Source organism: Habropoda laboriosa, unplaced genomic scaffold (genome assembly GCF_001263275.1).
Source record: "Habropoda laboriosa isolate 0110345459 unplaced genomic scaffold, ASM126327v1 scaffold32, whole genome shotgun sequence".
NCBI classification, from domain to species: Eukaryota; Metazoa; Arthropoda; class Insecta; order Hymenoptera; family Apidae; genus Habropoda; species Habropoda laboriosa.
In genome coordinates, this window is record NW_017100135.1 from 310,839 (window position 1) to 327,305 (window position 16,467).

The window sequence follows — 16,467 nt, forward strand, 5'->3', positions numbered from 1 at the left end:
AAATTATTGTTTTAATAAAAAAGAATATATTTTTTATGTGATAAAATAAAGTATAAAATTAATATTGAAGGCAAAAGTGATTATTTGAGAAGAATTTGAACAAAGGTAATTGTAAGTTACATGTATTTTTAAATAAAAATGTCGAATATATTTTGATTAAACTGTATCTCAATATCTTAAGAATTATACTTTAAGAAATATTATTAATTTCTACCTTTTACATTCGTTATCTGTGAGTAACATTATTTATTTTCTTTACCAATTTCTAAATTAAAATGGAAAATAAAAAAGTATTTGAGCAATATTAAAAGGTTTTATTCTAGCTTTTCTCATGCAAACTCTATCTATTTCGTATGTTCTGCCTTAACTTAATTGAGATAGCAAGGTTTATAACAGAATGCATGTACAAAACATGGAAATGATGGTATGTTTTGAACAATTACAGAATTGCAGAAATAAAAGTCTCATAACCACAATGATTTAACATTTGGTACAAATAAAAACGGTACTGGATTTCTTAATAAAATTAGTCTATACTATATTTACATCTGGATATTGCATATTCAAATGAGATTCTATTATTTGGAAAAGTTCAAACAGCTGTGGTATTCTACCAGTTTCCAGTTTGGACCATACAGGAACATCTAAAACAATTACATTTAAGTCATTTATTATAAGTATAACCTTAAGGGGGTATTCTTGTGTATAAGATGAAAAAATCGATATTTTGATTATTGCATTTTTTGAATATATGTTGTCTTAAAAATATTGTCCCTTAACATTTTGTTCAACTTAGAAAAAATGCTAAGTTATAGATATTTTATCAGAGTATTCAAGTCATATTACACATATGAAAAACTTTACACATGTTTTTTGTCGAAACAATGTTTCTTAACCTTACAGCATAGATATTTGAAGAACTTTTGACAACTTTTAACAACTAAACAAGTACTTTATTTCACACCTCTTGGAACTTGCAAAATTGTAACTCTTTTAGCAGATTATTTTATCAAATATTTTTGTATATTATTTATTTTGGTACAAATAACAGCCATATTCACAGGGATTAAAATAAACTTCGAATCATTCATCACTTCATACAAGTAGAAGGGGCCCAATTAGTGTTACTACTTGGAAAGAATTTTTCAAACATAAAGTGTGCAAAAGACTCTAATTCCTAAAATATTGTTAACAGACTATAATTTTTTTGTTTACTTAATGAAAGTATCAGTAAGACATGTATAAACACTAATTTTGTAGTTATTCACTTTTTTATTATTAGTAAAAATTACTTTAAAACTGTTGGTGTAAATGAAAATTGTACCTCCTTAAAATGGTATATAGTAATATTTATTCTAAATATTAATTAAAGTATTGTTTACCATTGAAATGTATTTCAAAAGCTCCTGATGACATGAAATACCCCTCTATCGTATTAAAAGTAAAAAATATCATTATGCAAGAATAAAATCGATTGTTTATGCACCATTGCCACAGTGATGATGGTTCTCCTAGCTCTGCGAAGTCAAATCCACTTATTATTAGAACTAGCAGTGCTATTTTCAAAAAACACTAAAGAAAAAAATATAATTGTTATGTTACCAAATATTGAATGTTACATATAGTAAGAAAAAAGTATGTTATAGTTACGAATGATTTAGCAAAGAGTATTTTATTTTTAGAGGGAATATAGTTTTCTCCATCAATTTTTAATTCTGGATACTTTTGCTGAAGAATACTGACATATTCTTCAAAGACTTTTCTATATCCACAAGAGTAACTGCAAAAACAAACGAAAAATTTAATTAACGATTAATCGATGAAATTATGATTGTACAAATAAGTACATAAAAGTGGAATATATTGAATAAACGAAGTAAAAACGATTACTTTGCAATTAAATTAATAAAACTTACCAATAAAAAAATTTTAACGTCGGTCCTGTTTTTGTACTAAGTTTGGTTAATGGAGGTTCATTGTCGTCGGCTTTATTGCTTGACGTGCATAGAATGATGCAAAAGCACAAAATTAATTTCATACGATGCAGCATTCTTTAAATAAATGAAATTTCATCAATTCTATAAATGTTAATCAATACAATTAGATTTTTGTCTTATAAAAGACATCAACCAACAGTTTTTTGTACCTGTCTAAACTGATGAGTCAGTATCTGCTGCTAAGCGGAACGGTCTCGAATTGAACTGAGCAGAACCGAATCAAGCGAAATTCAACTAACTAAAAGATTTTATCAGATTTATTAAATTTAGTACATTGAAATGATAACTTATGAACTCAATTTAAGTGTTATCACATACTTCCTTGACTTTTTTTAAATTTTTCAACTCACAATAAAATTTAAAACTCTTGGTCAGCTTCTGTTTCTACATTTTACTTTTACATAAATGTTTTTTTGCCTTGGGAAAATCAACTCTTCAACTTCAATCCTAGGAACAAGGTCGATATCCGTATAGTGCTAAAGCACTCATCTCTTAATTGCACAAAGAATACTTAAAGAATTTAAAAACAATATTTAAATGATGATAAAAATAAGATATGTTTAACTCAAGTCTTATACTATATTTTTAATATTTGTAGAGAAAATTTTAATATGTCCAATCTTTACAAAGTGAAAAAATTGAATGTCCTGATTTTCACTTTTAAAATTCTTGAGATAATCAATACATACAAGTATTTATATAAATGAGCGGTTTACAATAATTATTTCATATTGATAATTGTTACGATGACAATAAATTCACGTTTCATTAATTATTAAGCATTACTGCATGTACTTTTATAAAGATTTTCTCTTTTTATGTGTGCACACGCAATATACATGTTTGTTATTATTGCATCTAAGTAATGTATACAATAATATGATTTGTTATAATCTTTATTTGAAAAGTTTTTAAACTAAGCACACACATACATGTATTACATAGTATTACAAACCTAGATGAGCTAGTGAAACATAAGGTGTGTGTAGAATCTTGAACTTAAAATAATCCCAATAAATCGCTTCATTACATTTTAAAGACCACATTGATGATACATTAGGATGAAGTAGTGTGGGAGGCACCATTTGGCCGTTATGTTGCAAAAGAATTTATTTGTAATAATCGCCTCCCATATTTTTTATTAATTAGAGATATTCTCTTTGAAAGAGACAAAGACTTTCTCTGTAAATAAATATTGCGAATATTTCTACTTCTCAAATAAAATATCTTTTAAATAGTAATTGCTAAATACACAAGAGAAGAATTCAAATTTGTGTAACATAATTATCTTTTATGCACTCATAGTGTAGAATGTATGCATTAATGTGCACAAATTTGATAAGTTTTGTTTTTTGTAGGATTTAGTGTATAACTTTTTAAATAGAGTATACCATCCCTCAAACTTACTGTGTACTTTCTTCAACAAGAATACTCGCTACATTTTGTATACAAAATCTTTCTTTAAAGAGTACTTCGTAACGTTTTGGGAGGCCATCCTGGCAGCAGTATGTCTGAGAAAATTGAAAAGCCAGATAGTTTTCTTCAAATAGCTTTTTGGAGAAAATACAGCTTTCATTTTAACATGATAATTGACTTGAATTATTTTTAGCACTTGAAGCTGTCATAAATCTGGAAATCTAAAGAGATAAATAAAATTATAAGGGAAAACAGGACAATTGAAATAAAATAATTTAATTAATAAAATAAATTATGAAAGAAAAACCATAAAAGTTTTATAAATTTACCTCATAGGATCTTCAAGGTAATCTGGTGGTATTTGAAATAAGTGGGGATCTATATCGTTACGAAAGGCAAATTCCTGAAAAGTGATTTTTGCTGTCACCGTCGGTAAAATTGGTATATCAATTTTTACGGGAAATCCTGGTGGCAATTTCATCAGGACAAATTCTCGCAATTTACTAAAATGCTTGAATGGTGCTATTACTTCCAAAACATTGAGTAACATATCAACAGTGAATGGAAAATCCGGACACATGGCAACTGTTGCTTTAAATGATTTACTGCTTTCCTTGCAAACAAGATTTCTTCCAAGAAGTGGACATTGACCAGGTGGAGCCAGAATGTATTCTTCCCAAGTAATACTTGACTCTGGTGGTGGATTTAAAGAAGCTCTTCTAGCATGAGGCTAAAAATTAATAAATCAGTATATCTAAGTAAAACAAAATTATTCTTTTTTCTTTACCTTTCCATTTGCAAATCCCTGTGAATTTCCTTTTATTAACGATTCCATAATAGCCTTATTCTTCTGTAGATCTTCTTCGCTTAAATGTTCTCGCCGTTTTCTACTTTCCAAAACCATTCCATTGATTTGGTAAAAGTCCGCGCGGAAAGGCCCTACCATCTCCTTTATTAAATATTTGAGATATATCTCAAAAAAATTTTAAGAAAAGAGCAGGAGAAGGAGGAGAAGAATCATAGGCAAAACCAACAATGCTGGCCTTACCCTTTTGTCTTCGCGAAATATCCAGCCTGTCTGAGCTTTTGAAAGTGTAATACCTTTTGTTGACATTTGTGCTGTTATGATATCACTTGACATAAGAATATCAACTTCATCTTGTATTTCCAATTTCTTTCGCTAAAAAATGAATTAGTGGCTATACATTTATTGTTGTAACTGATAATAAAAGATATTTAACTGCAAATATTGACTAATAAAAAAGTAATTTGACCTCATATACCACTCTTTGATAACGTTTCACTTTATTATCAAGTACTGCCAATGATTTGCTTGGTTTTTGGTCAACATGAAAAATAAACGATATGTCACCTCTTTCCCATCTCATATCATTGAAATCTACTAAAGTAGTATCCATTCTGATGGATGCTCCACTTTTGTGTATCTTACAAACATCAGAAGGAAGAACACGAGAAACAAGTGGTACTGGAAAATTATAAGTATTTATAAGTTACTATTATCTTAAAACTTCCAAACCACAATTCAAATAAAGTATTAAATACCCCAACTTTGAAAATCCCATTTTAATTCCATATAGAAATCTCCCATTTGACGTAAAGTTGCAACTAAAATTGGTTTTCTTTCTTCCATTTGCTCCCTAGCTTGTTGCTTTAATTTTTGCAGCAGTAATGATACTGTAAAGGATACAAAAATTATACTGAACTTATTTTATGATGATCATAATTTGCAATTACTTATACTTACTGGTTTGCCTATCTCCGTAACTGACTGCTTCTGCAAGTGGACTCCATCCAGCCAAATTTTTTACACTCACTGGTGCACCATGTGCAAGCAACAACTGAACTGATTCTAAAAGTTTATTTAAAATTTAATATATATTAAATTATTCTGAAAACTATTTTGAACTGTAATTAATTATTATTACATATTTTGTACACAATTAAAAAGTCTATAACACTGACCTTGTTTGTCTTTTTCAGCAATGTTATAAGTCCTGATTATAGAACTTAAAGTTTTAACGTCCCCTTGAAATATGCATCTATGTAAAGGGTATTTTTCACTTTCAGAGTTTTCAGCCATGACCGTTTACCCTTGTTAGGAAAATTATAGCAGCAATGGCAATATGCCTTTCTTTATCTGATCGAATCCCTTTTAATATAATAGCAATTTTCTTGTATTCCATTTCCAACATATAACATATTATATAGAATAGTTATGTTAAGACTTTCATTACACAGAAATTGTTCACGAAGAGAAGTTCACTATTCAATTGTGAAGTATTCAAGTTGTATATTTAATAATTATTAAAATTAATGAAGGCTTTTTAAGATTTATTAAATATGTTTGTAATTTGAAGTCAAACATCGATACTTTTATGTGTTTTTCGAGGCATGACGTCTAGAAGATTTGTATACTTCAAAAAACCTTTTAAATTGCGTTATTATCGTTGTTTTCACTTATGTTGTTAATTCTACCGCTGATGCTTTTAATTATGTCTACTATTCATATTCATGTTACGTAGTCGTGTTTATAATTAAAGTAGATTGGTCACCTCATCATTTTTATTGTTCAATATCTGTTTAAAAGCATCAAAAAGTGTTTGTTTGGAAAATGAATTTTGTCAAATTTTAATTTATTTCACTATTACTTATCTTAAATTGTACAAATGTATATTGCATTAATACCACCACATTAAAACGGTACTTACTTGCGAACTAGTACCGCTTATACACTGTAATATGTATCTATATAGTTACCAGTAAATGTGTTAGTACATTGCACGCCTATGAAAATACTACACTTGATACAAAAACACAAATCAAACCTCCAAAGTAAATAATTTCAAAAATTGCAAGACTAATTTTTTTTTATATTTCAGTGCTAATTAAATTAAAAGTCACAATTTGTATGATATATAAAAATTTTATAGTTGAATAATAAAAATGAAGTCACTAGGGAAATTTTCAAAACAGTAATATAGTATTATTACTGATTGGATATGCGTTTTAATTACATAATTTAAAACTTAGGTCTTTAAATAAGTTACAAGTTGCATTAAAAAGGGTTCTAATTCTTTTACACGTATTCGTTAATTGTTTAATCTGAATTATGTAATTTGATAGAATTATTTGTTATAATGAAAGAATTAAAATTTACCAATAATTACTGTACTTAAAAATTCTAAATTGTTAAATTTCTGTTATTAATTATTAAATGTGCAGGATAAATGTGCACATTTTTAAACATTAGTACACTATTTATCTATTTTTTCCTTTCATATCTGGATATAAGGAAAAGAACAAAGATGCAATTTATTAAATTAAAAATGTACTGTAATTAAAAAATTTATTTTACAATTATTTTTACAATCACAACTTATATTACTATACTATACAAGCATTCAAGTATTTAACACAGAACAATAAAATTAAAAAACAAAATTTAATACTCTTCAAAGTACCAATGACATTTTGCACAGTTTATTCGCAAATAATTAGTTATCTTAAAAAACATTGTAATCTGAGGAATTTGCTCCTTCTTGATCAATATTTACTGCTTCTGTAGCCGTTTCTGGAGGTACTGGCACTAACCAAAGCATGGAATCTTGACCTTTTGATTGCTTTCCTTTCTGTACTGAAGATTTACTTACAACTTTATCATTTATTTGAGCAGGACATTCAAAATGAACACAGTGAAAAACCTATAAAGCAAAATATATAAAAATATTTTATAAAATCTTTAGATATGTATAAATGTATTTCATTAAAAATAATTATTTCGTTTTTCAATGTTATTATACATATTAAACATGCATTCCATGTATATATGTATAGTGTTTGCAATTAGTAACCTCATTCTCTGTATTGTGTGTTCCAACAATACGTATAAAAACAACAGGACGAGGGGATTCAAAACGTATCGTTTGCCATGAACGACAAGCTTCTTTAGTTTTGTCAGCAACTAGAACCCAGTTCCATGAATTGCCGGATACCTCTATGTAGTAAGAATACGAACGATCATCGCAATCCCAAAGCAATAATCTATATATACAAATAAATATTTATTAGAAAACCTCATGTTATTTTGACTGTATTATTTCAATGTATGAATGAAAGAATGCATACCGTATAGAGTCTATAATATATGGTTGTCCAAGTTGTACTAAAATAGAACCAGATCCAACTTGATGGCATGTATATCCACTATCCCAATCGTAATTTGATGTATCACCATTTAATAGAGCATTTCGGGACCTAAATTTAAACAAATAATTTTACGCGTTGGAACAACAAAACCATTACAGAGTTTTTCTGTATGATTTGTAAAATAAGCTTCAAAACTTACAAGATGAAAAACCTTTAAAAATAGAAGTTATGAAAATCAAACTCTGCAGAAGAGATTAAAAGTGTTTTTAATAATAATTGTGTAATAATGATTTTACTTTGTTTACAGTATTGTTTGTCCCAACAATACGAATATAAAGAACCACTCTGGGTTCAAAATATAAATATTGCCAACTGCGACAAAAATATTCTGTATGATCAATAACTCGAACCCAAATTTTTTGATCCATAGATACCTACCCAAAAAATAAAAAGATTGTAATGAATGAATTAAATATAAGAATTAAGCATTCAGTATTTTTTCTTCTTGACTTACCTCTATGTAATAAGAATAGGAACGCATATCTTTATCCCAAAGAAGCATTTTAACGTGATTTATGATACTTTGAGTTCCTAATTTAATTAAAATACCATGTTCTTGTGATTCAGAGATGGTATGTCTAGTATACCTGATGAAAGAGAAATTTTATTTAAATGAATAACTTAAAAAATGAATTTATCAATTTACCCTCGTTCCATATCATAATTGCTTGTATCTCCATCTAAAAGAAAACTACGCATTTCACCCTGTAGAACTTGAGCACCATATACAGGACGGGCAACATCTACATCAATAAGTAGTTGACCACGATAATTAAGATCAGAATCACGTGATGGTGCTCTTGCAGCTATTGCATCTAAGATTGCATCTGGAGAAACCAATCCAGTTGGTCGTACAACATTCAAAAGATCCGTGATTGAAACCAAACTTAATCGTACTTTATCTACAGAATTAGTCAAATCTATTTTATAATATTCCTATAACTGACACTTGCAAAGTAGACTCTAAATAGATTTTTTTACCATTTTTAATGCTTTTGTATTTACCTAAAACAGTTTTCCCATCAGCATCAGGATTTGCTTTTACCCATGCTCGTACGGCTAAAAAGATATCAATTTCTGGTGCATAAAAGGAGTCTCTTGAAACAAGTTCATTTAAAGCATCAGCACTTAATTGCAAAAAGCTCTCATGTTTAATCATGTTACATGCGTGTTCGTCCAGGTGCTCGTGACAAACCTAGAATAGATTAATTTCGCTGCATATTTTCAACCATTCTTTTGGATGGCATCTTTGACATCTTGTCCATACCCTAGTAAGAAATTCTAGCCGAAGTGCTGCATCAAATATGAGACAGACATTTTTTATATCTAATATTTCTTTAAGATAATCTGATATAGAGGCTTCCAGTTCTGAAAACCCATATAGATGTGCTAATCCAAGAATATCCAATACCACCTAGAAAAAATAATAATTAATTGAATAGTAAAATTTATTACAATTTAAATTAATTACAATTAAGTTAGAATTAATACCTCTTCACGTTGATTTGTAAGAGACATTCGTCCTGTATATATGTATTCGAGTAAACCCTTAAATCCAACCAAATTAGCATCTTTTAACTCAATTTCACGTTGAGTAGACTCTTTTAAACCTCCAAATAGAAGAGCTCTGAAATATTGACTACGTGCAGCTAAAATAATTTTGTGGCTATTGAATCGTTGTCCACCAACAATTAAAGTCACATCTGAATAATCATCAGAGAGGTAAAGAGCACCAATATTCTCAGAAAGAGTACTAATGTGATTTATGACATCAGTATGAAGACGTTCAACTATTATGTCCATTTCATGTTGAGAACACATTTTCTTACGTTCTGTTCTTTTAAGTATAAAACTGTTTTTAATTCTTTTATCAACTGAATAATTTTCTTTTTAAACTTTTCCTTACTGGTAAATATAACACTTCGTTAACATCAAGCAACATCGATAACATAATACGTCAATACACTTAACATTATTTCTCTTCTAACATTTATTCATTTACATTAATTAAAAGACAAAAATACACCACTTTCACAATAACTTAATAGTCGTTAAAGAACAAAAATAAGGTTAATTTTTAATGTTCAATTTTTAATTTTTATTTTTATATCCTTGAAGTATTCTACGAGTTCATGTCGAAATTGCGCATTTAGTTTTTTCACTGTTTGTAACTCCAAATAATTTAAACAAATTAAACAAATTTTAAAGAAATCAATTTAATGTAAAAGCAATGACATGTTCACTTTGTAAACGCATTATTTTACAATGAATAAATTTTGTACTAATTCTCACTAATATCATACATCGATCACAAGATAAATATCATAGCTTACAAAAACTAAAGATAGATGAAAAACACACTACTATTGAAAAGTAACGCGATGAAAAAAGAAATAATATTGTTTACATTTCATAAACATAAAATTGAAAAAAATAACAGTACATAAGGAATAAATATTACTTTTTTATAAATGATATTATATTTAAGGCAATATGAAATATAAATTCATTGTATTACAAATATAAATGTTTTAGCATGTATAGAATGCATTAAAATGTGTAAAATATACTTTTAACAATGATTTAAAAATCTGTTAATCTAACATACGTAAATAAAAACGTAATAATCAACACAATAATATCAACAGTTTTTTCATTTAAACATAATTATATTATAAATATAGAGTATTCATTTGTTTTGCTTTTTCAGGTGTAACACAAGAGGGCGTATACGTTAGTTTTTCAGTGGTATTTATACATTCTTGATAAATCTTTCTGTTGTATACTCAGTGGTGCAAGCTATCTATTGAAGATCACTAAAAACTGTTGTACCGGGTCTCTTTGTCGTGGTTAGTCAGTAATTTTTGCATCTGCATACGTTTTTTATGTACGAATGCTGAAGAGAAGAATAAATATAGTTTTAAAACTACTTCTTTAAAAAAATTATATCACAATGACAAAAGGTATAATACCATATCATTATAATTATGATGTAAACATTGTTGCATGAGTTAAGCGGTTACATCTTCTTGTATACTTGTATATTAAAATAATTGTATTTTTAATAATTTTTAAACATTTATTTAAATTTAAATTTATTGTTAGTAATTTTTAAGTGATACCAATAACTGTAAAGAAACAATTATGAAGATGTTTATGACATTTAATGAAAATTATATTGAATAATAACTGAAAGCTAGTTTATATGAAATTTCAATATTGTTTTAGACGAAACATTGGAGAAAAAATCAGTAGAAAACAATGATACCGATAAAAAGGCTGCATCTGAATCTGGTCCTGATCCATCAGCACCAATAACTAGAAGAGGAGTATTAACATCATTTTTGACTGGCAAACCAATGGAAATACCAGAACAAGACATTGTAATGATTTGAATATGATTTTTGTGATTATTTATGATGATTTGAATTATGATTTTAATCCTATTTATTGTAATATAGTAAATAGTATTTTATTTTTTTTTTTTATAGCTAGGTAAATGCAGATTTGTATCTGAATTTGAAAAATTGAATCGAATAGGAGAAGGTACATATGGAATTGTTTACAGAGCAAGAGATACCAAAAATGACAAAGTTGTAGCTTTAAAAAAGGTTCGAATGGAACATGAAAAAGATGGTCTTCCAGTTAGTGGTTTGAGAGAAATATCTGTCCTTCTATCTTGTCGTCATGAAAATATTGTACATTTGAAAGAAGTAGTAGTGGGCAGAAGTCTAGAAAGCATATTTCTTGCAATGGAATATTGTGAACAAGATTTAGCAAGTTTATTGGATAATATGCAAGCTCCATTTTCAGAAAGTCAAGTCAAATGTATTGTGTTACAAGTGCTGAAGGGTTTGCGTTATTTGCATCATAACTTTATTGTACACAGAGATTTAAAAGTTTCAAATCTTTTAATGACTGATAAAGGATGTGTAAAAATTGCTGATTTTGGACTAGCAAGGTGGTTTGGCTTGCCTTTAAAACCAATGACACCTAGAGTAGTAACATTATGGTATAGAGCACCAGAATTATTATTACAAGCAAAAACTCAAACAACTTCTGTTGATATGTGGGCTGCAGGCTGTATTTTAGGTGTTGTACATTTTACTTTTTATTTGTATTAAATATTAAACTATTTAATCTAATAATTTAAATTTTTCTTTTTCTTAGGAGAATTACTTGGGCATCGACCTTTATTGCCTGGACGGTCAGAAATTGCGCAGCTAGAATTAATTGTTGATTTACTAGGAACACCAAGTGAAGCAATTTGGCCTGAATTTAACACACTTCCAGCATTACAAAATTTTACATTGAAACAACAACCGTACAATAATTTAAAACAAAGATTTCCATGGTTAAGTGCTGCTGGTTTAAGACTATTAAATTTCTTATTTATGTATGATCCGAAAAAAAGGGCTACTGCAGAAGAATGTTTACAGAGTAGCTATTTTAAAGAAGCTCCTTTGCGTAAGTAACAGGCTAATGTGTACTGTATTTACTATTGTATTTTAACATTATTAATTATCACTGAATTTAATTTTTTTGTAGCATGTGACCCTAAGCTTATGCCCACTTTTCCACAACATAGAAATATGAAGAAAACTGCTCCACCAAAGGAAAGCAGAGAACCAGAGACAAATGTTACAGATCAAACTAATAATTTACCTGCAATTTCAGATCTTGTAAGTTCTTTACACGTTTGATCGTGTTTTTATAAAGATGTATTTATTAAAACTGATATAAATTTTTTTTCAGCTTGGATCACTTGTTAAGAAAAGACGAGTTGAATGAAATGAAAATATAATTCTATTTATGATTTCAAATACAATTTTAATCCTAATATTTCTGAGTTATAAATATTTCACTACAACTTGTATTATGTGTATGAATTAATATATGAATTAATTCATAAATAGACTTTTAAATAAATGAGCTTTATTAATGATCACTTACAAAAATAATGCAAAATATAAGATATCTTTAATTTAAAAGAACATATATTTATAAAGAGAAAATGTGCATACATTGACTTTTATACATTTACTTAATATGTGTAATAAGATTATGTATAGCATTGAAGAAGTTTATTTATAGCAAGAAAAACTAAAATTCATGCAGACTCTGCATGAAGGGTGCAGTCTTCGTTCATATGATGCAATAGACATATTTTAAATGTTTATATATGTACATTTAACTGTTTTATCACTTTTGTTACATTTTTATTATACAAATTAACACAAATCTACATTTAGATATATAAATGTAAATTTAAGTTTCTTTGCCGGATTGAAACGTTACATTTTCATAACGTTTCTGGTACTCTCCATTTGGATCATATTTTGCGACAAGTCGGTCCCAATCTCTCGGTCTCTTAGTTTTTAGATGATTTATTACCTTGTCCGAAGTGATTTTCTGTTTTTCATTGCATTTACTGCAATTCGTGGATAAAGCATCAGGTAAAGTTTCTAAAACAGTAAATGCATGAATTATTTAATATTTTGTCCCTTTGTTCCAAAAATTTTGCAGTTATTTCAAAAAATTTTAATACATCCATATAAAACGTCATTTAATATCATACAATTTTTTTTTTATGATCATACGAATTTTTTTATTTGATCATGTGAATTCCGCAATTTTTTTACACAAAAACCTTGTATTTCATGTAGTCAATCAATATAAATAATATGCATAAATCTAAATAGTATAACTAAATGATAATGGTTTCTGGTGAATAATATGCAAAGTAACATGTTTTTAAAATCTTGCTTTGCTCTTGCCTTTGTTTAGAATAAATACATTAAAGTGATTTCTTTGTTGCAATAGAAATTACTCCAATATTATGATAAATGTTAAAAGAATTACATTTGTATTAGAATATTTGAATTTCTTTCTGTTCCTATTTGTATCCTTCGATATAATACTTTAACGCATGTAATAACAAGTTAGACCTTACTTTTAAGAGAGTTCGATGCAATCCACGCGAGAAAGTTCAAAGCAAGTTATGTAATAAAGAGAGAGAGAGTAAGTTGAACTCTGTCGTAATCGTTGCAGCAGATGCACGTAGAAATTTCCGAAGGAAATCAGCGTAACTTTTATTCACGTACGTAAAATATATATATTGTTTCTCGATTTTCTTGAGAGAAATTCTTTTCTATTACTTTTATTTCTAACATATTTAAAACATAAAATTATTACGAACGATTATAAGTAGAAGGAGAAACATACATTTCTTCCTTTTTTTTTTTTTTTTTTTGTGAAATTTTAGAGGTATATTTAAGCAAACTAATATAATACCGCATATTTTTTGTTAATAATTTATTTGTTTAAACTAAACTCAAACTTATCGACATTTAAATGTAAGTGCAATTTATATTTTTTTCATCCTTCTAAAATACTCTGAAACTTTCCGACGAATCAACATCTTTACTTTTACTTACGAATAATTGTTTTATTTATTTAAATTATATTTTAATATAAACTATCATATACGTCCTGTTTCACTTCTTTAGATTGCTGAAAAGCTTGTAAAACGATTGAAAATTCTAATAAAATTGACAAAGTTATCTATTTGAACGTCAGGTTGCATAATTTGGGAAATAGAATTCAAAGTAAGACTATTTACTTAACGTAAACATCGTTATAATAGGGTTGACAAATTAGATATGTTTGAACAATTTCAATGTGATCGTATGAAAATGATCCCGATACTTACTCTTCAATTCTCTGCCCTCATTAGTACACGGTCCTTCATCCATCATACATTTGATATAATTGGTAAGGACACGATTATTTTGAAGAATCCTATCAACGTCCACATCATCGTATTTGCTGGAATACTTTTCTGCTGTCACACAAACGATAGCCACTAAGGCGAACAGTAGGATATAAATTTTCATTTTGTAACTGAATCCTGTTCTTCCACTTATAATCCAAAATGTCAAAATGTGACAGTAGTATGAACGAAAACAGCACCTACAAGAAGTCGATATTCATAATTAAAATAACGAATTAGAAGATGATGATATAAGGAAAGAATTATCATTGAAAGTTACCCTTCGTCGCGAAAGGGAAAACGCTCTTTGCAACTGTTGGAGCAAGGTACCGAATTATATAGCCGAACACAGAGGACACTGGAGGGAGTGGATAAACGCGTTAGTCGAGTATTTTACACGCATTAACGTAAACCGTATATGCGTTGAACAAATGCGGTATATAGAGCATTAAGAAACAATTTCTTAAAAACAAACAAAATTCAGCTGGAGATATTGATTTCATTAAAAGTCGATCGTTCTTATTCTACTTGATTGTAAAGTTGTTAGTTTATTTGAATGTTTTCATATGAATTCATTGAATTATTTCTTATATCAAATTTCAAGAGTACTCTTCGAAAAAACAGTTTCGTGTTCTTCCGTAAAATTTTGTGAATTAGTTACGTTTATTTCTATCGTTGTTCAAAATTTGCTGACATTCGATCGATGTCGTTCATAACCCGAAAACCTTTGTTTATTTTCAGAAAGCAATATTTTCTGCTTCGTAAATTGTCGTTAACCCATTTGTTTAATTATACGGGAAGGTTTTTCTCTGAAAACTAAAGAATATCCTTCAGTAAATTATTGTTCGCCAATAAAACACTTCCATACTATGTAGTGTAATAAAAATAGTTAATGCAAACAGAATGTTAATGCAAACGTGCTACCAAGAATAATGAAGAGATTATTCTTCGTCGTTGCTGAAAGAATAACCATCGCGTATTTACCTCGCATACCTTGTCAAGGATTATTATCAGTAACAATGCGATGTTAAAACCATAATGATTCCTACGTTTGGTGATGTTATGATTTTCGTTAATTCATGTACACCAGAAGTAAATAAAAAAGTAATACTTTCTTAATATATAACATCGGTATAATTTAATAAATGTATCTTTAATGCTGAATAATAAATATTAATTATTAAATAATTACGATTTCAATACAGTGAATTGACTGAAAATAAAATGAACACGTTACTTTAAGATATTTTTTACATATAAGAAATAAATGCGTAATTCTTCATATTAAGATTTATTCTGATTTGACTGTTGAAAATGCCGTATGTTATTATGTACATATTCTTTACTTGGCATCTATAGTTCCTGGAATTTGATATTACCTCTTGATCCATGCCTCTTAAGACAGACCGTCCTTTTCATACCATGTATATTCGTTTCGACATTAGAATCATCGTACTAATTAAAATGCAAACCGTATTATGATTTCGACATACTTTATCATTCGACTATATTGCGAAAAACCTACTGTACAAGCTTTCTACCTTGTCCCTTAGCCTTCGGTCTATGTAAATATACATCTATATCCAATAGGGTATACCGATAATCATTTTAATATTATCATTTAAATATATCAAATACTTTCCTAATTCGTTAGCTATTAATGTACTCCTAATATGAAACGTTAATGTAGTGTAAGTCATTAAGTGATTTTAAAGTTTCTGCATTTGAATATTATTTGTTTTCTCATTTCTTCATTTCTTCACGTCTGTTAGAATATTTACCGCTAAGGATACTTTGATTTCTGATAGATTCGTACATAGATAATGAATTTCGAAAGAATGTTCGAAGAGATTAAGAAGGAATTCGAACGCGTCATTATATTAGGCATTATACATATACAAGATCCGATCGAAATGATAATACAAGCAGTAAGAAGGTGATTCCCCGGTGCAAAAATAAGTCAAAAGTATGAAATAACATATTTTCGATCGCAGCTTACTTTTTCCACAAAATCGATTTTTTAATTTTGTTATCTATACGTGCATTTAGCTAAGA

General features: G+C 28.2%; 5 protein-coding genes across 5 annotated transcripts; 1 reads left to right on the forward strand and 4 right to left on the reverse strand.

Annotated features, from left to right (window-relative positions):
• Positions 1–531: 531 nt before the first annotated feature.
• Positions 532–2,207, reverse strand: LOC108577082 (selT-like protein). The gene is made up of 5 exons (XM_017940215.1): positions 2,147–2,207; positions 1,917–2,051; positions 1,651–1,780; positions 1,383–1,572; positions 532–644 (listed from the first exon to the last, which is right to left on the reverse strand). Exons 2-5 carry the CDS (start codon positions 2,048–2,050, stop codon positions 532–534), a joined length of 567 nt encoding a protein of 188 aa, XP_017795704.1. The 5' UTR covers position 2,051; positions 2,147–2,207.
• An 867-nt stretch (positions 2,208–3,074) lies between these two features.
• LOC108578727 (ankyrin repeat domain-containing protein 13C) lies at positions 3,075–5,625 on the reverse strand. The gene is given in 9 exon segments (XM_017942107.1): positions 3,075–3,179; positions 3,405–3,634; positions 3,743–4,143; positions 4,201–4,362; positions 4,462–4,593; positions 4,688–4,899; positions 4,977–5,108; positions 5,179–5,322; positions 5,391–5,625. Coding segments are annotated over 8 exon segments (1,323 nt in total). The 5' UTR covers positions 5,515–5,625; the 3' UTR covers positions 3,075–3,179; positions 3,405–3,618.
• A 1,312-nt stretch (positions 5,626–6,937) lies between these two features.
• On the reverse strand, positions 6,938–9,466 carry LOC108578715 (BTB/POZ domain-containing protein 9-like). Its single transcript, XM_017942096.1, is given in 10 exon segments — positions 6,938–7,135; positions 7,286–7,475; positions 7,560–7,692; positions 7,695–7,791; positions 7,877–8,014; positions 8,095–8,227; positions 8,287–8,542; positions 8,646–8,835; positions 8,908–9,054; positions 9,132–9,466. Coding segments are annotated over 10 exon segments (1,812 nt in total). The 5' UTR covers positions 9,462–9,466.
• A 1,015-nt stretch (positions 9,467–10,481) lies between these two features.
• LOC108578738 (cyclin-dependent kinase 10) lies at positions 10,482–12,431 on the forward strand. Its single transcript, XM_017942119.1, has 6 exons — positions 10,482–10,603; positions 10,869–11,023; positions 11,132–11,732; positions 11,811–12,107; positions 12,189–12,322; positions 12,396–12,431. Exons 1-6 carry the CDS (start codon positions 10,594–10,596, stop codon positions 12,429–12,431), a joined length of 1,233 nt encoding a protein of 410 aa, XP_017797608.1. The 5' UTR covers positions 10,482–10,593.
• Positions 12,432–12,854: 423 nt separating this feature from the next.
• LOC108578744 (ejaculatory bulb-specific protein 3-like) lies at positions 12,855–14,744 on the reverse strand. Its single transcript, XM_017942132.1, has 3 exons — positions 14,693–14,744; positions 14,353–14,612; positions 12,855–13,105 (listed from the first exon to the last, which is right to left on the reverse strand). Exons 2-3 carry the CDS (start codon positions 14,534–14,536, stop codon positions 12,909–12,911), a joined length of 381 nt encoding a protein of 126 aa, XP_017797621.1. The 5' UTR covers positions 14,537–14,612; positions 14,693–14,744; the 3' UTR covers positions 12,855–12,908.
• Between the last annotated feature and the right edge of the window lie 1,723 nt (positions 14,745–16,467).

Bases quoted from the DNA above. Each gene is read 5' to 3' on its own strand.
- LOC108577082 (XM_017940215.1), bottom strand. From the start codon at position 2,050: ATGCTGCATCGTATGAAATTAATTTTGTGCTTTTGCATCATTCTATGC. The intron at 1,781-1,916 runs GTAAGTTTTATT...TTGTTTTTGCAG, and splicing joins ACGTTAAAATTTTTTTATTG to TTACTCTTGTGGATATAGAA. The intron at 645-1,382 runs GTAAACAATACT...TAATTGTTTTAG, and splicing joins TTTTGAAATACATTTCAATG to ATGTTCCTGTATGGTCCAAA.
- LOC108578738 (XM_017942119.1), top strand. The intron at 11,024-11,131 runs GTAATGATTTGA...TTTTTTTTATAG, and splicing joins AAATACCAGAACAAGACATT to CTAGGTAAATGCAGATTTGT. The intron at 11,733-11,810 runs GTGTTGTACATT...TCTTTTTCTTAG, and splicing joins GGCTGCAGGCTGTATTTTAG to GAGAATTACTTGGGCATCGA.
- LOC108578744 (XM_017942132.1), bottom strand. From the start codon at position 14,536: ATGAAAATTTATATCCTACTGTTCGCCTTAGTGGCTATCGTTTGTGTG. The intron at 13,106-14,352 runs GTAAGTATCGGG...TTACTGTTTTAG, and splicing joins TGAGGGCAGAGAATTGAAGA to AAACTTTACCTGATGCTTTA.